Genomic DNA, 16,713 nt, shown 5'->3' with positions numbered 1-16,713 from the left:
TTTCCATCACTAAACACAGGACTGCATGTGTATGCCTAGCCCAGATCTGTGTATTCTGTGTTCTACTGTTGCAAGTACAATCAAGGGGTATGACCTAATTAGCAATTTTGCATCCTTTTCTACTGATAAAAGCTATGATAAGAACAGTGGCCCGAGCTGTGTAAACTACATTTCCATCATTGTGTGCTGTGCCTCCCACCTTCCTTCCTACCTGATCTAACACAACTGGATAGGTGAAAGCAGGGGTTCCATTACAAAGCCTCCACCAGCCCAGTCATGTGAGGTCAGTGATGAGACTGTTTAGGGAGGGAGGAAGGAGGAAGGATGCTTGTCATGGTAGAAGTATTTACATTCATGTAGCCTAATAGCCTCTATCTATAGCTGCCATTGTTCAGCGCATGGCTAGGCCTAATTGCCTCTGCCTGTCTGTCTGGTGCCTCGCCGGTTGTTGTGGATCTTGAGGACTAAGGTATCCCAGGGGGCATTTCTCTTTACGAATGTGCGGGGGGCTTTTGCAAAAGACCTTAGAACAGCAGTGACATATGGTACTCCAGGCAGCCACACCCAGTGTTGCCCTATATGCATTTAGCAGAGAGGCAAACATTTACATGTTTTATCATGTAGATGTAGCTTCGCCCCTCCCCCGCAGGAATACTCCCCCACTAACTCTGCCATCGCTGCTGTAAAAAATCCTAGGGGAAACACCACACGTCTATTATCTATGTCAACCTGGGGCGGCCTAGTGGTTAGAGCGTTGGACTAGTAACCGGAAGGTTGCAAGTTCAAACCCCTGAGCTGACGAGGTACAAATCTGTCGTTCTGCCCCTGAACAGGCAGTTAACCCACTGTTCCTAGGCTGTCATTGAAAATAAGAATTTGTTCTTAACTGACTTGCCTAGTTAAATAAAGATTTTTTTAAAAACTTTAGAACCGAGTAGGAGGAAGTTTCCCATAGAATTTTCCCCCATTAGAGTTTCACCTCACAGTATTAATGTTAGTATTTGGTGAGGGGTAAGCTGATCCTACATCTGATCTTAAGAACAGGATGATGAGGAACTCAGCCTGTCCTCTATTATGTTAACTTCACTGATAAACAGGAAAATAGACGAGAGAGACGGGGACAGCTTGAGGGCCTGTCCCTACTAGAGACAACAGGCCTACAGCCCAGGGACGGTTTCCTTGCGACTGTCCCCTCTGCTTGCTCTTTACAGGTTTTGGTCAGGACTGTACACAAATACAATCACTTTGATTTGATGGATTTGTTAATGAAGGGTTTAAGATCCAGCAGTAAAACTAAAGAAGAGGCAGTTGATGTTCTAACATTGTATATTAGAAGCTTAATTTGATGCCACATAATTTAAAACTGACAGGTGTCATGCACCATGACGGGAGCATATGGGAAATTATTGGAAAGGGTGTTGCATGGTCACTGGGTAAAGACGCTGTCTCATACGGGTCTAGGCATCATAAGGGTCACTTGTTGCTGTTAACACTCCCATAATACTATGATCTGGCTAGCTTTCTGCTAATTTAAAAGTCTAGTATGCTGCTCTGGTCATCCGCAGCAGGCCTCTCGCTGCACAACTCAACACCATAGCCCACTGAGCTGAAGCCTAAGCATTAGACCTAATTCCAGGAGCTAATACAAGTCTTCAGGTTCTGAAGACTCAGGGGGTGGTTAGGCTATTCATCAAGCAAGAGTAGCTGGATGCCACCACCCATTTACACAATGCTTCTCTCACCCACTCTCTCTTTCTCTCTACCCAGCTCATTGTTTTCTCCTCTGTAGCTAGCTGATTAGCATGTTGCTACAGTCTGCTTGCTCAACTCTCAGCTCAATCAGAGACTAAGGTGTTAGCATTAATGCTCCATTTTTAGCTAGCCACTCTCTTCCTTGAAAGACTTAGCTTAGGGATATCCTACTACCCTGCTCTCTTTGGCACTAGCAGGGTACATGCAGTCAAGCACACACTTGCTCACAAAGATCAAGAAGAACACACACCCTTAATCCATTAGAAGAAATCCCTCACTTAAACATACAGGCAGTAAGAAGACAACACACAGACACAGATTTGCTGCAGGGTTTTGAGATGCTGACAAATCACACTGTGGGATGTTTGGCTCTGCTCAACTTGTTTCTGTTCTGGCCTGACTGTCTGAGCTCCTGCTCACATCTACCTTGTGTGTGTGTAGTGCGTGTGTGTGCGTGCACCACCACATCTCAGTCTGTAGACCTACACTGTCTGTGTACCTAATAATCCATGCTGTAGAATACATCTATTGTTATATTGCTTCTGTTTTGAGACTTTATTTGAACAGGGAGTCCCATTGAGACCAAGGTCTCTTTTGCAAGGGAGCTCTGCATACACGCAATTTACAAAATACAATTTGTGTCACTGTTCTTCACCTCCCTGTCAGTGGGTATAGAGGTGAGGAGTCTCCTGTAGTCAGACAGCTGTTAGGCTAGCCAGGCCTGGAACCATACATGGAGGTTGAGTAGGCCTACACACACACACACACACACACACACACACACACACACACACACACACACACTCACACTCTGCCTTTGATATGAGTGAACTGCAGAGAGAGAGGGAGGGATGGAGGACCGGTGCAGTGTAATCACCTGGACTTGGAATATCCCCTCTGGTTTGGTAAGGAGAGGAGGAGGGGTAGGCCTTAGGGAAGAATAGCTCAGCTTTTCATTACCATACACTCCTACTCACTGCAGGGTAGTTCAGTCTTACTCTCAAAATGAATGGTCATCTCTCTTTTTACTTTCAATATGCTATCTGTGTTGAGATGGGAGTGAATGGTAGGCTATATGGTTGGACAGGCATATGAGGTTACTAGAAGGATAGCTCACCCTGTCACTCACTGAAACAAGAGTTATCACATTCTACAGTCGTGGCCAAAAGTTTTGAGAATGACACAAATATTAATTTTCACAAAGTCTGCTGCCTCAGTTTTTATGATGGCAATTTGCATATACTCCAGAATGTTATGAAGAGTGATCAGATAAATTGCAATTTAATTGCAAAGTCCCTTTTTGCCATGCAAATGAACTGAATCCCCCAAAAACATTTCCACTGCATTTCAGCTCTGCCACAAAAGGACCAGCTGACATCATGTCAGTGATTCTCTCGTTAACACAGGTGTGAGTGTTGACGAGGACAAGGCTGGAGATCACCCTGTCATGCTGATTGAGTTAGAATAACAGACTGGAAGCTTCAAAAGGAGGGTGGTGCTTGGAATCATTGTTCTTCCTCTGTCAACCATGGTTACTTGCAAGCAAACATGTGCCTTCATCATTGCTTTGTGCAAAAAGAGCTTCACAGGCAAGGATATTGCTGCCAGTAAGATTGCACATAAATCAACCATTTTATCGGATCATCAAGAACTTCAAGGAGAGCGGATCAATTGTTGTGAAGAAGGCTTCAGGGCGCCCAAGAAAGTCCAGCAAGCGAGGAGGATGGCCTGGTGTCAAGAAGGGCAGCAAAGAAGCCACTTCTCTCCAGGAAAAACATCAGTCACAGACTGGTATTCTGCAAAAGGTACAGGGATTGGACTGCTGAGGACTGGGGTAAAGTCATTTTCTCTGATGAATCCCCTTTCCGATTGTTTGGGGCCTCCGGAAAAAAGCTTGTCCGGAGAAGACAAGGTGAGCGCTACCATCAGTCCTGTGTCATGCCAACAGTAAAGCATCCTGAGACCATTCATGTGTGGGGTTGCTTCTCAGCCAAGGGAGTGGGTTCACTCACAATTTTGCCTAAGAACACAGCCATGAATAAAGAATGGAACCAACACATCCTCCGAGAGCAACTTCTCCCAACCATCCAGGAACAGTTTGGTGACAAACAATGCATTTTCTAGCATGATGGAGCACCTTGCTATAAGGCAAAAGTGGTAACTAAGTGGCTCGGGGAACAAAACATCAATATTTTGACTCTTTGCATCAACTTCATGTAATTGTCAATAAAAGCCTTTGACACGTATGAAATGCTTGTAATTGTACTTCAGTATTCCCTAGTAACATCTGACAAAAATATCTAAAGACACCGAAGCAGCAAACCTTGTGAAAATTTATATTTGTGTCATTCTCAAAACTTTTGTCCACGACTGTAGATCTACATTTGTATTGTTTAGGTATGTTTCTGAAAACAGGATGGACTATTGCATAGAAAACTAACCTGTTTGGATGCTGAATCTACCCCCATGTTCTCTCCTGTCTCCACATATAGTGTTTGGTTTATATTCTGTTATGATTCCCCCAAGCTTTTCATAGTCAAGGTGATGAGGTGAATACTGTAATAATCACTGGAGGCTCTGTTAATGAATAGGCTGTTTACCATTGATTCTCAGGCCGATCAATTCTCGGGCGGACTCTTTTCTTTGTATATATCAATGATGTCGCTCTTGCTGCGGGTGATTCTTTGATCCACCTCTACACAGACAACACCATTCTGTATACATCTGGCCCTTCTTTGGACACTGTTAACTAACCTCCAGATGAGCTTCAATGCCATACAACTCTCCTTCTGTGGCCTCAAACTGCTCTTAAACGCTAGTAAAACCAAATGTATGCTCTTCAACCGTTCCCTGCCCGCACCTGCCCACCAGTCCAGGATCACTACTCTGGACGGCTCTGACTTAGAATATGTGGACAACTACAAATACCTGGGTGTCTGGTTAGACTGTAAACTCTCCTTCCAGACCCACATTAAGCATCTCCAATCCAAAATGAAATCTAGAATTGGCTTCCTATTTGGCAACAAAGCATCCTTCACTCACGCAGCCAAACATACCCTCGTAAAACGGACTATCCTACCGATCCTTGACTTTGGCGATGTCATTTACAAAATAGCCTCCAACACTCTACTCAACAAATTGGATGCAGTCTATCACAGTGCCATCTGTTTTGTCACCAAAGCCCCATATACTACCCACCACTGCGACCTGTATGCTCTCGTTGGCTGGCCCTCGCTACATATTTGTCGCCAAACCTACTGGCTCCAGGTCATCTATAAGTCTTTGCTAGGTAAAGCTCCGCCTTATCTCAGCTCACTCGTCACCACAGCAACACCCACGCGCTCCAGCAGGTATATTTCACTGGTCACCCCCAAAGCCAACACCTCCTTCGGCCACCTTTCCTTCCAGTTCTCTGCTGCCAATGACTGGAACGAATTGTAAAAATCCCTGAAGTTGGAGACTTATATTTCCCTCACTAACTTTAAGCGTCAGCTGTCAGAACAGCTTACCGATCACTGCAGCTGTACACAGCCCATCTGTAAATCGCCCATCCAACCAACTACCTACCTCATCCCCATATTTTATTTTTGTTTTTCTGCTCTTTTGCACACCAGTATTTCTACTTGCGCATCCTCATCTGCACATATATCACTCCAGTGTAAATTGCTAAATTGTAATTACTTCGCCACTATTGGCCTATTTATTGCCTTACCTCCTTACTTCATTTGCTCACACTGTGTACAGATTTTTCTACTGTGTTATTGATTGTATGTTTTGTTTATTCCATGTGTAACTCTGTTGTTTGTGTTGCACTGCTTTGCTTTATCTTGGCCAGGTCGCAGTAGGAATTGAGAACTTGTTCTCAACTGGCCTACCTGGTTAAATATAGGTGAAATAAAATATACATTGATTCATTGATTGATTGCTCTCCATGTCTCTCCCATCAGACCGAGCGGGCAGCATCAGCACATTGGACTCTCTAGACTTCGCTCGTTACTCTGACGACGGGAACCGGGAGTCGGACGAGAGGGTGGCAGGTAAGACGAGGCGTACCTGTCATGTCCTGACCGGACAGAGACTGAGTGGCGGACATGAAGAAGAGAATCGGAGAAAAGGAGAGACAGACAACAGACGGAGAAGAGCAGGGGAAGGGAGAGACAGACAACAGACGAAGAAGAGCAGGGGAAGGGAGAGACAGACAACAGACGGAGAAGAGCAGGGGAAGGGAGAGACAGACAACAGACGAAGAAGAGCAGGGGAAGGGAGAGACAGACAACAGACGAAGAAGAGCAGGGGAAGGGAGAGACAGACAACAGACGGGGAAGGGAGAGACAGACAACAGACGGAGAAGAGCAGGGGAAGGGAGAGACGGACAACAGATGGAGAAGAGCAGGGGAAGGGAGAGACGGACAACAGACGGAGAAGAGCAGGGGAAGGGAGAGACGGACAACAGACAGAAGAGCAGGGGAAGGGAGAGACGGACAACAGACAGAAGAGCAGGGGAAGGGAGAGACGGACAACAGACAGAAGAGCAGGGGAAGGGAGAGACGGACAACAGACGGAGAAGAGCAGGGGAAGGGAGAGACTGACAACAGACGGAGAAGAGCAGGGGAAGGGAGAGACGGACAACAGACAGAAGAGCAGGGGAAGGGAGAGACGGAGAAGAGCAGGGGAAGGGAGAGACGGACAACAGACGGAGAAGAGCAGGGGAAGGGAGAGACGGACAACAGACGGAGAAGAGCAGGGGAAGGGAGAGACGGACAACAGACGGAGAAGAGCAGGGGAAGGGAGAGACGGACAACAGACGGACAACAGATGGAGAAGAGCAGGGGAAGGGAGAGACGGACAACAGACGGAGAAGAGCAGGGGAAGGGAGAGACGGAGAAGAGCAGGGGAAGGGAGAGACGGACAACAGACGGAGAAGAGCAGGGGAAGGGAGAGACGGACAACAGACGGAGAAGAGCAGGGGAAGGGAGAGACGGACAACAGACGGAGAAGAGCAGGGGAAGGGAGAGACGGACAACAGACGGACAACAGACGGAGAAGAGCAGGGGAAGGGAGAGACGGACAACAGACAGACAACAGATGGAGAAGAGCAGGGGAAGGGAGAGACAGACAACTGATGGAGAAGAGCAGGGGAAGGGAGAGACAGACAACAGACGGAGTAGAGCAGGGGAAGGGAGAGACGGACAACAGACGGACAACAGACGGAGAAGAGCAGGGGAAGGGAGAGACGGACAACAGACAGACAACAGATGGAGAAGAGCAGGGGAAGGGAGAGACAGACAACAGACGGAGAAGAGCAGGGGAAGGGAGAGACGGACAACAGACAGACAACAGATGGAGAAGAGCAGGGGAAGGGAGAGACAGACAACTGATGGAGAAGAGCAGGGGAAGGGAGAGACAGACAACAGACGGAGTAGAGCAGGGGAAGGGAGAGACGGACAACAGACGGAGTAGAGCAGGGGAAGGGAGAGACAGACAACAGACGGAGAAGAGCAGGGGAAGGGAGAGACAGACAACAGACGGAGAAGAGCAGGGGAAGGGAGAGACAGACAACTGATGGAGAAGAGCAGGGGAAGGGAGAGACAGACAACAGACGGAGTAGAGCAGGGGAAGGGAGAGACAGACAACAGACGGAGAAGAGCAGGGGAAGGGAGAGACAGACAACTGATGGAGAAGAGCAGGGGAAGGGAGAGACAGACAACAGACGGAGTAGAGCAGGGGAAGGGAGAGACGGACAACAGACAGACAACAGATGGAGAAGAGCAGGGGAAGGGAGAGACAGACAACAGACGGAGAAGAGCAGGGGAAGGGAGAGACGGACAACAGACGGAGAAGAGCAGGGGAAGGGAGAGACGGACAACAGACGGAGAAGAGCAGGGGAAGGGAGAGACGGACAACAGACGGACAACAGACGGAGAAGAGCAGGGGAAGGGAGAGACGGACAACAGACAGACAACAGACAGAGAAGAGCAGGGGAAGGGAGAGACAGACAACTGATGGAGAAGAGCAGGGGAAGGGAGAGACAGACAACAGACGGAGTAGAGCAGGGGAAGGGAGAGACGGACAACCAGAGTATACAGGACCTTTTCTTTATGATGTCATGGTGTAACTACAGCCCTGTTTGATTCACTGATGATGACATCACTATGGTTCCATTCCAGATTTACCTAACCATTCCAAGTTCCTCTTATTAAGCCATCCTGGTTTAAATAAAGCAGCAGATGTAATTGAGACAGTGTTATTTTCCCTCAAAGGACCTGTCAGTGTCACTGGATGTTGTGAAAATTCACACTTTTTTAAAAAGCTTTTCTCACGACACCCACCAGCTAATCTTCTCTGAATCCATTAAAGATCAGAGAGGATAGACTGAATACATTAAAGATAAGAGAGGATGAACTGACCAAGACGACGAGTACGTTAAAGATCAGAGGGGATGAACTGACCAAGACGACGAGTACGTTAAAGATCAGAGGGGATGAACTGACCAAGACGATGAGTACGTTAAAGATCAGAGAGGATGAACTGACCAAGACGACGAGTACGTTAAAGATCAGAGGGGATGAACTGACCAAGACGATGAGTACGTTAAAGATCAGAGAGGATGGACTGACCAAGACGACGAGTACGTTAAATATCAGAGAGGATGGACTGACCAAGACGACGAGTACGTTAAAGATCAGAGGGGATGAACTGACCAAGACGACGAGTACGTTAAAGATCAGAGGGGATGAACTGACCAAGACGACGAGTACGTTAAAGATCAGAGAGGATGAACTGACCAAGACGAGTACGTTAAAGATCAGATACGATAAACTGACCAAGACAACGAGTACGTTAAAGATCAGAGAGGATGAACTGACCAAGACAACGAGTACGTTAAAGATCAGAGAGGATGAACTGACCAAGACGACGAGTACATTAAAGATCAGATACGATGAACTGACCAAGACAACAAGTACGTTAAAGATCAGAGAGGATGAACTGACCAAGACGACGAGTAGAGGACCAAGGTATCCATCCAGGGGCTACACTCCACAGATCTCTCTGTAACGGTGTAGGCCTATGATATAGCCTATTCTAGTGTTTGTTCTCCACATTTAGCCAGACAGGATGTGATGACTAGAGACCAGTACTGTGAATATGATGCAAATGACTATAACTGATATACTGAAAGCTGGACACTCTGCACCACATAGAACCTAGTCTCTTTATATGACTGTTAATTGGCCTGTTGTCTTTTCTTTTCTCAATGCCAAAATGCCAAATGTCAATTTCAACCCTTTAGCTTTGTAAGATGAAAGTTCTGGACAATTCTCCAGGAACCATGCAGCAGAGCAAGCCTGTGGTCCCTTCTCCACAACCACAGACCCTCTACTCTTCCACCCTGCCCTCCCTCCATCCTGCCCTCCCTCCATCCCGCCCTCCCTCCCTCCATCCCGCCCTCCCTCCATCCCTCCAATTCGGCATCTCCTCCCGAAACCTGCCTCTCCTCCGTCGTCCCAACATGTCGCCCCCAGCTGTCTGACTCTGGGTTTTCAGGCTGTTCTGATCCAAGCCCGGCCCATAACGGGACAACCCTCCATCCAGACTAGCAGCTTGCAGCTTCTTTTTTTTCCTGTTTTTTTTTTCTCCTTTTTTGGGGGGGTTTCTTCAGTTTCTTTCTCCATTTTCTTGTCTTTTGTTGCGTCCTGTGTACTCTTGATCTGCATTGGGAAGTATTGTCTGGACCTCGTTAACTAGGACAGAATTGAACAGGCGCTGAGTCAGACTACTGAAGCGGCAGATCTTCAGTGCACAGCCATGCAATATGTCCTCTCTGCTCGCCATTGCTTCTCTTCCTCCTGTGTGGTTTTCTTCAACATGTCTGAAGAGCAACCTGTGGAGTGTTTCCCTGCTCATGAACTTGTTATTTGATTGAATCTCACTACTGTAGTCCTTGATAGACTTCTTACAGGAGGTTTTAGAGCCCTCTCAATGTATTGTAATTACAATCCATATGTTAGTTTTTCTCCTGTATGTAAGTAGCGGCTATAGTATCCATCCTATGCTTAGGCCTAATAGTATACCGTATTAACATTTGACCAACCACAAATCAAAAAACTCCACTTCAAATTTGAGCAGAGTCCAATATTTTGCATAGCCTGGAACTCACTTTTTTTTAAATCTATTGATTTGTACAATCCCTGGTCAGACAGCTATTAGCATATTATTTAGGCTGCATCCCATTAGTGGTTTCAGCTCTCTCTCCCTCCTGTCTGTACTGATCTTAAACAACTGGATAGTTGGAAGCAGATTCACATAAAGTATCCTCCACATTGCTTCTATCTATCCTGGGTTTTCAGATCGGTGCAGAAGAAGCAAAGGAGATGAGGAGAGGTAGCCACTTGACACTCTTTCGATGCACCCTTAGACACTATTCCTTAGTCCGCTATCCCAGGATCCTCTGCTGCATGCGTTCATTAGACCCCATAGTTTGCATGTCTCCTGTTTTCAAATCAATCTCCTTTTTGTTTCTTTTTGTTTCATTTTTCATGGCCATATTTTTGTTTGTTTGTTTGTTCCCTCTCCTTGGTTGGATGCACTTCCTTCCTGTGTGTTGTGATGTCACTTCCTGTCCAGTGCTGGAGTTTGAGCTACGGAAAGCCAAGGAGACCATTCAGGCTCTACGCACCAACTTGACTCAGGCAGCAGGTGGCGTACTTAACACTTCTACTCCTCCATTTCATCCCTCTATCATCTCTCTCTTTCTTAGGAGATTCTCTCTAGCTCCTCCCCTGTTTTACTGAACGGTGGAAGGGTTCATCTGTTCTGTTGCTTTATTGTCTTTCTAGAAAGCGACACTCAGGAGAGAAACAAGAACTACAGTTCACATCCTGAGACTCAGGTAGGCCAGACACTCTGCTAGTAACTGTATGCAGTTCACTTTTGGAGTACTACTGCAGCAAATACCCAATGTTTCTTTAAAAAACACTGTTTGTTGAGAAACTTCACCTTTTCAAGTTGATTCATGGTTTATTTCCCTCTGTCCTCTTCCTCAGGAACCTATCCGCCCACTAGAGAAGCGAGCCTTAAATTTCCTTGTGAATGAATATTTATTAAAGAATGAATACAAACTGTCGGCCATCACATTCTCTGATGAAAATGATGACCAGGTAATGCTTGTTTCTTTGAGTTGTTGGCCTGAACTGGGTGCATTTAGTGCGGCACAAAATGCTATATAGTGAACATAATCATGATCCCATCTTTTTCGGTTGTTCAGGACTTTGAGTTGTGGGACGACGTGGGCCTGAACATTCCAAAGCCTCCCGACCTATTACAGATCTACAGGAACTGTGGCTCCGCCCTTCCGTCGCCGCGGAATACCGTGGACGTAGCCGTGGGAGTGGAGTCAGGCGAGCTCACTGGGAACTACATTACCCAGAAATCTGATCTCTTACAGCAGGTGAGAGAGAGGGAGAACAATTCTGGGTGTGATCATGTGTGTCCTGCAGCCACTCATAATGTTTACATACCAGTGTGATTTTGGGTACAGAGCTTATTGATTTAGTCTACACACCTTTTCTCCTTTGGCAATGTATACTAAAATCCTTTCCTCTATCTCTGTGTCTTCGGCTTCTCTCTGTCTTCTCTCTCTTTCCTCTCCTCTCTCTCGATCTCTGTTTCTCTGTGGCTTCTCTGTCTCCTCGCTCTTTCCTCTCCTCTATCTCTGTCTCTCTGTGGTTTCTCTCTGTCTCCTCTCTCTTTCCTCTCCTCTCTCTCTATCTCTCTGTGGTTTCTCTCTGTCTCCTCTCTCTTTCCTCTCCTCTCTCTCTATCTATGTCTCTCTGTGGCTTCTCTCTGTCTCTTTCCTCTCTCTCCTCTTTTCAGCAGCAGACGGAGGTAGTTGAGGAGTTGGAGTATCAGATTAGTCTACTGAACGAGGAGAAACAGAGTCTGGCCGACCATATCAAGAAACTACAGAGGTGTGTGTGTGCGCGTGTGCTTGTGTGCATGCGTTGGGAGAGGATGGAGTAATGGCTCTACACTACACTATGTGGTCACAGGTGGATGCTAATTGAAAATGTTACTGCCACACCATGTGACCTTTACCCTTTGAACTGTCATTTCATCAGTCAGCTCTCTGTCCACCCATGGCCTATTCAGTTGGCTGCAATCCATCAGAACTTTACAGCTATTTGATATTATGTGTTTCTGTCCTCTCTTCTCCAGTGAGATCCAAAGCCTGAGAAGGACAGTCTCCCCCCCTCCTCCTGACCAGGGCTCACAGCCAACCCCCCCCTCCTCCTCCACCCCTCCCCAGCCCCCTCTGGACAACGGTCAGTACCTGGATATCAGGGGCGCGTCAGAACCTGATAAACCCCCCACTGAGAGCACCCCCCCCACTCAGACCATCAGTAACCCTACACACACCTCCTCACAATCCCATGCCAAGCTAAAGAGCAGAGGGACGGTGGTGTTTGACCAGCCCAACAGGTGAGTCTGAAAATAAAGTCTAGTTACTCAGAATGACCTGTAGATGGAGCCAGTGGTCCGTAATAAACAGTCTGATTGTCCATCCATCTTGACTGGAATGAGCATCTTGATTCCTGTTCACTCTCTCATCTTTTTGTCTTTTCTCGTCCACAGGAAGTTGTCCCCTGCATTCCAGCAGGCCCTGCTGTCCTTCTGTAAGATGTCAGCTGACAGTCGTCTGGGTGCAGAGGTCAGAGGTCACCCCTAATCACGGTCACATGACCATAGTGTCAGCTATCTTAAGAGTATAGTATACTACTACTGAAACCATTTTAATACGCAATCCTCAGAGCAGTGACATATCAACAAAATATCATCAGCATTTTTTTTCTAATTTCTGCCTTCATATTTCTCACTCACTCTTTCTCCCCCTCTCTCACTCACTCACTCTTTCTCTCTCACTCACTCTTTCTCCCCCTCTTTCTCTCTCTCTCACTCACTCTTTCTCCCCCTCTTTCTCTCTCTCTCACTCACTCTTTCTCCCCCTCTTTCTCTCTCACTCACTCACTCACTCTTTCTCCCCCTCTTTCTCTCTCACTCACTCACACTTTCTCCCCCTCTTTCTCTCTCACTCACTCACACTTTCTCCCCCTCTTTCTCTCTCTAGGTGTCGAGGATAGCAGACAATGAGGAGAGTGTGATGCTGATGTTGGGTCGCTGTCTTCCTCACATCGTCCCCAATGTCCTCCTGGCCAAACGAGAGGTACCTCCCTCCCCTCCTCCCCCCTCCTCACCTCTCCCCATCCTCCCATCAACACGGTCTTCTTTCTGTCTTCAGTTTGGTATTCAGCGTCTGACTCCACAGTTTTTTCACCGATGCTCATCTCTCATCTCTCCTCCCTTTGTTTGTCCTTTCACTCTCTCACTCACTCTCTCGCTCTGTGCATGCCTCTCTGCTCCTAGAGAATGGTTGCACACCTGTGCCAGGTGAGTTGGATGCCCCCCACATCTGCATGACCTCACCTGACCTCACACACAGTGTAACACAGGCCCACGCCACGGGCTATAACCACCCAGTCTCTCATCTGATTGGCTAGTTATTCGTACTCGAGCAGGACAAAGTCATGGTAGTATTTGGATCATTTATGAAAACGCTTAGATTAGGGGTATGGTTTGTTTTAGTCCTTAAGATTGCATATGTGGTTGTGGCCTGTATAGTGGACTGTGTTTTACCTCTCTCACCCTGTGTTCTCACCCTGCTCCTTTCTGAGTGGTTCCCAATAGCACGCAGTCTTCTCATTGATTGATTCTTTAATCTCTGACTGGCTGAAACGGTGGCCAACCAGAGCTGATTGAACAACTGTGTGCATTTTGTATAATTTCACGTAACATTTCTAAGCTAATTTAAGTGCATTGTGTGACAAAGACATGCAGTGTAACTGACTAACCGATTCACAAAAAAACTAATAGATAGCTATCTGGCGTTGCTGCAAAGTAAGTCATCACTCTTAATGGTAAATGCTGCTGGTTTGTTTCCATGCGTTAGTCTACAGCATGTTTAAAGAGCTAGTGTGGTGAGCTAGGTTTGGAATTGTGTTTGACAGTGTGTGGTCTGTGTGAGGGAGTGGTAGGGAGGGTCAGGTGGGCTCCCCACACTGTATGTGATTTGCGTATCACAGCTGTGGTTTTAATGATCTACTGACAGTTATGAAGAATTTGGATTCCTGCCCTAAACTAGGGAAAACAAAGTGAGGGCGGGAATGGACTTTGTTCTGCGTCTGTTAGACAGACAGAATCAACACACACCTTTGTGCTCCTACTATTTGTAGGTCACCTACTGCCAGCTCAATGACACACCTTAAGTGCCTCACTCTACACATTATGGACACGCAGCTAGGAACAATAGACGTTTGACTTTGATGACTGACTGAATAAGTGAATGGTAAAAACATGCCTGCCACCTGTCGCCTTCACTATCAATGATCATAAATCATTATGGTCTTATGGCAGACAGACCAAGCCTACTCTAAGATACAGCCCAGTACCTGTATGGGCTTCTTGAGAACAAGGACCATAAAGAGAGTCAACAATCCCACTTCCCTTTTTTCTCTCTGAGGTTTAATGAGTCAATTATACCGTGACATTCAGGGGTCTCTATTTTATGGGCATAATAGTAAAGACATGTTGTTTAATGGTATAAATGTTTTACTGGTCATTTTAATGTGGCATGAACAACCAGTCATGATCTTATTGTCGAACACATCACTTCAGGTAGTAGGCTACCTGCGTACGTTCGTCCACTCCAAATGGTTTCCGGGCATCCAAACATTTGATGAATGGAAAGAGACATGTTTTACAAAGTACCAAATAGTGTAATGACATGTGGTAATTGTCATTAAGCTTACAGTCTTGTAGCCTGAATTACAACATGTTACCATGGTGTCACTGCCATAGTTGCTAGTTGGCCTGTGCAGGCTTAATCATGTTACCATGGTGTCACTCTGCTGTAGGTCCTTGTTGGCCACTCCTAGCCTAAACGTATTACTATGGTGTCACTTTGCTGTAGGTCCGTCCTAGTTGGCCACCTCTGGTCTAAACATGTTACTATGGTGTCACACTGCTATAGATCCTAGTTGGCCATCTCTGGTCTAAACACAGTGGTGCCATGTTGTCATCCTGCAATAGGTCCTAGTTGGCCATCTCTGGTCTAAACACAGTGATACCATGTTGTCACTCTGCAATAGGTCCTAGTTGGCCATCTCTGGTCTAAACACGGTGGTACCATGTTGTCACCCCTGCAATAGATCCTAGTTGGCCATCTCTGGTCTAAACACAGTGGTACCATGTTGTCACTCTGCAATAGATCCTCGTTGGCCATCTCTGGTCTAAACACGGTGGTGCCATGTTGTCACTCTGCAATAGATCCTAGTTGGCCATCTCTGGTATAAACATGGTGGTACCATGGCATTTCCCTGGCTGCTCTACATACCCACATGTTGACCCAGCGTTGGCCAGATGTTTTCCTTGGAACAGGTGGAAGTGTCACTTGGTTCTGGAATAGAACGGGGTCAGATAGGGTTCCCTGAAGAAAAAGTCTTAGAAGTATACACTTTCTCTTTTCTCAGAAGTAAATATCTGAAACACAATAACACACTTTGATGCTAACAGCTTGTTGACCTTTACTTTTTAATGTCCCATTCCTTCTTTTAATGCTTGTGCCATTTCAAAAAGAAACATACATTTTGTGGAAATTGTTTACTTAACACTGCCCGAGCAGCTGTTCTTTAGCTTTTAAAAATACTTTCTCTAACAGTTGGTGAAAGGATAATCAGGATAGTTGTTCTCAGTGCCAGATACAGTTGAAGTCGGATGTTTAAATACACTTAGGTTGAAGGCATTAACTAGTTTTTCAACCACTCCGCAAATTTCTTGTTAACAAACTATAGTTTTGGCAAGTCTGTTAGAACATCTACTTTGTGCATGACACAAGTAATTTTTCCAACAATTGTTTACAGACTGATTATTTCACTTATAATTCACTGCATCACAATTCCAGTGGGTCAGAAATTTACATACACTATGTTAACTGTGCCTTTAAAGAGCTTGGAAAATTCCAGAAAATTATGTCATTACTTTAGAAGCTTCTGATAGGTTAATTGGCATAAATTGAGTCAATTGGAGGTGTTCCTGTGGATGTATTTCAAGGCCTACCTTCAAACCCAGTGCCTCTTTGCTTGACATCATGGGAAAATCAAAAGAAATCAGCCCAAAAAATTATTGACCTCCACAAGTTTGGTTCATCCTTGGAAGCAATTTCCAAATGACTGAAGGTACCACGTTCATCTGTACAAACAATAGTACACAAGTATAAACACCATGGGACCACACTGCCATCATACCGCTCAGGAAGGAGACGCGTTCTGTCTCCTAGAGATGAACGTACTGTAGTCTGAAAAGTGCAAATCATTTCCAGAACAGCACAGGACTCCCAGAACAGCAAATCAATCCCAGAACAGCAAAGGACCTTGTGAAGATGCTGGCGGAAACCGGTACAAAAGTATCTACAGTGGGGCAAAAAAGTATTTAGTCAGCCACCAATTGTGCACGTTCTCCCACTTAAAAAGATGAGAGAGGCCTGTAATTTTCATCGTAGGTACACTTCAACTGTGACAGACAAAATGAGAAAAACAAATCCAGAAAATCACATTGTAGGATTGTTTTATTACTTTATTTGCAAATTATGGTGGAAAATAAGTATTTGGTCACCTACAAACAAGCAAGATGTCTGGCTCTCACAGACCTATAACTTCTTCTTTAAGAGGCTCCTCTGTCCTCCACTCGTTACCTGTATTAATGGCACCTGTTTGAACTTGTTATCAGTATAAAAGACACCTGTCCACAACCTCAAACAGTCACACTCCAAACTCCACTATGGCCAAGACCAAAGAGCTGTCAAAGGACACCAGAAACAAAATTGTAGACCTGCACCAGGCTGAGAAGACT

At 46.0% G+C, this 16,713-nt stretch overlaps 1 protein-coding gene across 28 annotated transcripts in view; it reads left to right on the top strand.

The window, feature by feature from the left end:
* relch (RAB11 binding and LisH domain, coiled-coil and HEAT repeat containing) overlaps positions 1 to 16,713 on the top strand; it is a 53,139-nt gene that overhangs the window by 1,991 nt on the left and 34,435 nt on the right. For 7 of the 28 annotated variants that reach the window (XR_016484412.1, XR_016484410.1, XR_016484411.1 and 4 more), the window contains exons 2-11: positions 5,700 to 5,789; positions 10,378 to 10,449; positions 10,590 to 10,642; positions 10,797 to 10,910; positions 11,018 to 11,200; positions 11,626 to 11,720; positions 11,968 to 12,231; positions 12,385 to 12,460; positions 12,878 to 12,973; positions 13,174 to 13,197. Coding sequence is in view for 24 of the 28 variants with exons in the window: in XM_090189638.1 (XP_090045764.1) it covers positions 5,700 to 5,789; positions 10,378 to 10,449; positions 10,590 to 10,642; positions 10,797 to 10,910; positions 11,018 to 11,200; positions 11,626 to 11,720; positions 11,968 to 12,231; positions 12,385 to 12,460; positions 12,878 to 12,973; positions 13,174 to 13,197 (1,067 nt within the window). In the remaining 4 variants the exon portion in view is untranslated. The remainder of the gene's footprint in view (positions 1 to 5,699; positions 5,790 to 10,377; positions 10,450 to 10,589; positions 10,643 to 10,796; positions 10,911 to 11,017; positions 11,201 to 11,625; positions 11,721 to 11,967; positions 12,232 to 12,384; positions 12,461 to 12,877; positions 12,974 to 13,173; positions 13,198 to 16,713) is intronic. The other 21 variants (XR_016484413.1, XM_090189649.1, XM_090189648.1 and 18 more) reach the window with 7 other exon arrangements.

This window comes from Oncorhynchus mykiss, chromosome 11 (assembly GCF_057628025.1).
Source record: "Oncorhynchus mykiss isolate SJ-2025 chromosome 11, ASM5762802v1, whole genome shotgun sequence".
Classification (NCBI taxonomy): Eukaryota; Metazoa; Chordata; class Actinopteri; order Salmoniformes; family Salmonidae; genus Oncorhynchus; species Oncorhynchus mykiss.
Note: the sequence above shows the minus strand (reverse complement) of the source record. Positions and strands in the feature narration are given on the sequence as shown.